The following is a 4,472-nucleotide window of genomic DNA, read 5'->3' as shown; positions in this document are numbered from 1 at the left end:
TCTGTATTGACAAGGCTGAGACCTGTGATTCAGGGTGTTAGTGACATTCAGAATGTCAGTATGCCATGCCACATTGACAATAAGACCGTAGATCTGTGCAAATCTGTCATTCATGCAAAATCACAATGCTTTAGTTTGAAACTCAGAAAATAAAAGTCATAAGATTCGAGCATAGCAATGACTAGAAACTCACCATTCCATCTTTCTTCTCTTGGCACTAGTTTTAGTTTACAAATGTGTGTGAATAAATGTACGAATAAATATAATTCACTAATCCACTCAAATGATTATATAACCAATGTCTAGATAAGTTCACCATAATTATGCATACACACAACATATTCACAGCACCTTTGAAGTGTAGAATATGTCTTCTCTCTTTACAACACCTTCAGCAATCTTGCTACGAATGGCTTTTCCAACTTCTTCTTCATTTTCATACATATAAGCTGAATCAATATGGCGAAATCCAGCATCAATAGCTATCTTGGTTGCCTCTTCAGCTTTACTTTTAGGCACCTAAGAAAAAAACAAAACATAGTATTTGGGAATCAACTTGACTGTGAGGTAGTTTGTGCTATAAGTACTTATCTTAACCAGAATGAATTATTCCTTCATAATTTGTGTTAATTTCATGGGTTGCTTGGAAATTTTCCATTTTTAGTAAAGAAGTTGTACCTCCAATGTATTTCCTCCAGCTTAAGAGAACTGGAGTCTCCCCCCGGCCTTGGGGGTCCTAAGACCACTCTTAGGGCAAATGTTTTGCTAAATAACTTAAAGAATATAGTTGTTTCCAAGAGTATAATTTACCAGAGAGAAACAATACAAACTCTTTGATGACTCTCGCCATAATCTGACTCCAGCAACTGGTTTTCAAGGCAGACACCTACTTTATTTATCTTTTAAAATTTAAAGTAATATCAGCCTGAGGATATCAACAAATCTGAGTACTCAAGGATCTCCTTGAACCTGACTTATCTCACACATTTTCTTTGCAGTATTAACTAGACAAATCCTGCCACCTATTTTCCATAATGTCTCATGAATATTTTCTTCGATATTAGATATATTTAAAGTAGGACCCAAGAATTCAGGCCCTAGTCTCTTGATAGAGAGCTAAGTAGTCTAAAAGATAAACTTGGAATGTCCATTATGTGGTTTCCAGTGTACTGAGTTCTGCCCTTTGATACCTGCTTTGTGAGGGAGACTAACTCCACCTAATTGTTTCAGATCTAAGGTACATTAACATATACCGAGAATTGAAAACTTTGCCTTACAGGATTGTAGTCTTTCTTTTAAAATGAAGCTATCTTTCCTTTCAGGATGAGTTTTCCAAAATCATGTGAAGAAAACTCTGCTCAGTCCCGATGCACCTTCTACTAACTAGCCCTCAGAATAGAAATGCTAATTATCTCTCAGCATTCCTCACACACTTGCATTACTCAAAGACTTCTGGGCATTATTTCTCCTTAGGAGGAGAAAAAAGTTCTTGAGTTGTAGGAATATATAAGAAACTCTTCCCGCTGTAATCTATCTCACTACAAAGGAGCTGCCAGACTATTTTTGACTGTCAGGTTCATCTGTTCTGAGAAGCTGCGATATTATTGGAAACAAGGAAAAAGCAATACCCAAAATCATCTCTTGATCACACACACATCAGACTCAGGACTGAGTGAAGCCTGTTTACCTTCTCAGTTTATCCTAGCTACAGCCTGGGAAAATGGAGATTCCTATGACACCCTAGAGTCCTCACATAAAAGTTGGCGATGTGATAACCTGGCTCAGCTTCCACTCAGCCTGGGGCTTTTTTCATCTGTACCCTCAAGTCCCTAGGCCACTCTCTTTACCTCTGCTGGTGCATAGGTGCCAAATCCCAGGACAGGAATGGAGTGACCATCATTTAATTTCACGCGCTGACTTTTGAGATCCATCTTGTATTTCTGCCTCCACAGAGCCTGCTTTCTTGCCTCTACTTTTGCCAGAGACAGGAGCAACAGGAAATCAACACTACAGCTGCCTACTCAAGTGTTAACAAATAACTTGTGGGAGGGGCCAAGGCTAGATAAATAGCCATGGGGAGGGGGGAGGGAATTGTTCTTGATTAATTTCCAAAGAGAGGGTTTTTTTTTAATTTTGGTAAATATTAAAAATAAAATTTAATAAGGAATCCAAGTCACAAACTAGAAAAAAAAAGTTCTTTAAATGTATCACTTACTGATCACAAGAAAATCTTTTTAAGCTGTAAGATATATTTTCAGCATTCAGAACCTATAAAATGGAGTTAGTCTTTGACATACAAACTTCTGCAAAAGTTTATCTATATTGCACAGCTAAATTTAGGAATGTAGATAGGGAAAGAACATGTGCTTTTATACTACTAATATTTAATGTATTATCTTTTCTAAATGAAAATACCTCCTACTTTCAGCAATCATGCCTTTAGTTGGAAACTAACATATGCTCTAGATTTTGTAGATTGCTAATGGCTTCATTGTTTTCCTATCAAATATTAGAATTCTAGTTAGTTAAATGAGGCATAATTAAAAAATAGTCCTTCAGAGGAAAACACACACATAATCTTTTGAAAATTTGTGACAAAGATACACAAAATGTTACTGTAAATAGAAAGAAATCCTGAAATGCCTACTAACTGATGCACATGTGGATTCTTCTTCATAATCTGTATAAAGTAAAATATAGATAAAATAAGTTCTCAGTGAAACATTTTATGATCAATTGATTTATGTTGCTTCGTTACAACACATTTTCATTGCTACTCTCAGACTGCATTTGAAAATGTCTATAATTCAATCATTGTCAAAAGCAGTCACCTAACCCCTAATACTGCTGCCAAAAAATGTTGTGTACCTTATCCATAAGATAACGAAAATGTCTACACAAACCTATAATTCTTCTGTTTTAGCAGAGAACAGACAATTATTTGCCAATAAATATATGTTGTTGTTATTCAGCATCAATCAAGTCGCCTGTGACTCAGAGTGACCCTATGTACGGCAGCTCTGAAGCCTGCTCTGTCTTGAGCCCGTCTCACTGACTCCAACACTTACTCACATTGCTCTAGTTACTGTATCAATCCTTCTTATCCAGGGTCTTCCTCTCCTGTGCTGTTCCTTCACCTTTCCGAACGAACATGATGTCCTTCTTCAAGGATAGGTCCATCCTAGCTATTTGCTCAAAGCAAATAGAGACAGAGCTTCGAAAGCCTTGCCTCTAAAGAGAGACTTGGTTTCACCCTCTTCAAGATAGACTTACTTGTTTTCTTGGCAGTCTATAGTATGTTCAAGACTTCTCAAACCACAACTTGACGGTATCAGTTCTTCTTCCATAATCCTTAGTCATTGTCCAGTTCTCTGATACAAAGCAAGTAATTATGAAGACCATGGCCTGTATTAGGAGCACCTTAGTCTCTAGACTGACATTCTTGCTTCTCAGTATTCTGGAAAGGTCCCTGACAGCAGATTTACCTAATGCAATTCATCTTTTGATTCCCTCACTGCTGGTGCCAAGAGTGTTGATTGTGGAGCCGAGCAACCTGTAACTGTTACCAATCTCAATCTCTTCTCCATCTGTCATGATGCTGCCAATTGGCCCAGTGGTGAGAATCTTTGTCTTCTTGATGTTGAGCATCAATTCATATTGAAGATTACAGTCCTTGACCTTATGCAACAAGCTGTTTAGGTCCTCCTCATTTTCAGCAAAGTTGTGTCATGTACAAATAGAAAAAAAATGCACAACATGTAATTATTAAGCACACTGTAGTATTTATTGAGTTGTTTTACCATGCAGAAGGTGACTTTCCTATGGTCTTAGTTAAAATTATATAAAATTTAGCAAAGTTAAATGTAAGAAAATAGCAAAGGCGTTTTATTTCTACATGATGGAGCATATATCCCCAATTTGCTGCTATTTCAAAGAACACTGTTTGACTCATCTGACTTTTTAGGCTTTTTCAAAGGGAAGTTTGTAAAGACTAGCTATTCTGAGACAAAAGACAAAGAAATAAAACAAAAGAAATATTAGATGAAATATCCCAAGACAAAAAGACAAAAATACAAAAAAAGCAAAACAGTCAGTTAAACACAGAATATATGCCACTTTTGATTTACAGACAAACCCTGAGATATAAACCACAGTGTTAAGACACCAAATTGTCAGAGGTATAATATTAAGTACATTCATATGTGGTGTCAGGACACTTGCTTCTTAATATTCTGTTACTTTACAGAAAGCTTAACTACTTGGATATTTTCCAGAAAATTTGTGTGTTTAAGATGTTTCTTAGAAAATACTTTTCCTTTCCAGAAAATTAATCTAATTAAAGAATGGTAGGTTTAAAAGAAACTTTTATTTCACTTTTCAAAACAAAGGCTGCATAGTGGAGTGGACTTGAGGGGAGGGATTGTATAACAATGAAAGAATTTTTCTTTTACTTTCCAAAGAGAAGAGCGAAT

The 4,472-nt window shown here is 36.2% G+C and overlaps 1 protein-coding gene across 1 annotated transcript in view; it reads right to left on the bottom strand.

Annotated features, from left to right (window-relative positions):
• The window catches only part of LOC102852505 (prostaglandin-E(2) 9-reductase-like), a gene marked incomplete at its 3' end in the record, with an annotated part of 10,433 nt that extends 8,502 nt beyond the window's left edge, over positions 1-1,931 (bottom strand). The window contains exons 1-2 of the mRNA XM_006903073.1: positions 1,848-1,931; positions 352-519 (exon numbers count right to left, since the gene is read on the bottom strand). Coding sequence (XP_006903135.1) covers positions 352-519; positions 1,848-1,931 — 252 coding nt within the window. The remainder of the gene's footprint in view (positions 1-351; positions 520-1,847) is intronic.
• Positions 1,932-4,472: the final 2,541 nt, after the last annotated feature.

This window comes from Elephantulus edwardii, unplaced genomic scaffold, assembly GCF_000299155.1.
Source record: "Elephantulus edwardii isolate Elephantulus edwardi_28Jun2011 unplaced genomic scaffold, EleEdw1.0 scaffold00505, whole genome shotgun sequence".
NCBI lineage: Eukaryota > Metazoa > Chordata > Mammalia > Macroscelidea > Macroscelididae > Elephantulus > Elephantulus edwardii.
This window is presented reverse-complemented; position numbering and strand designations above follow the sequence as displayed.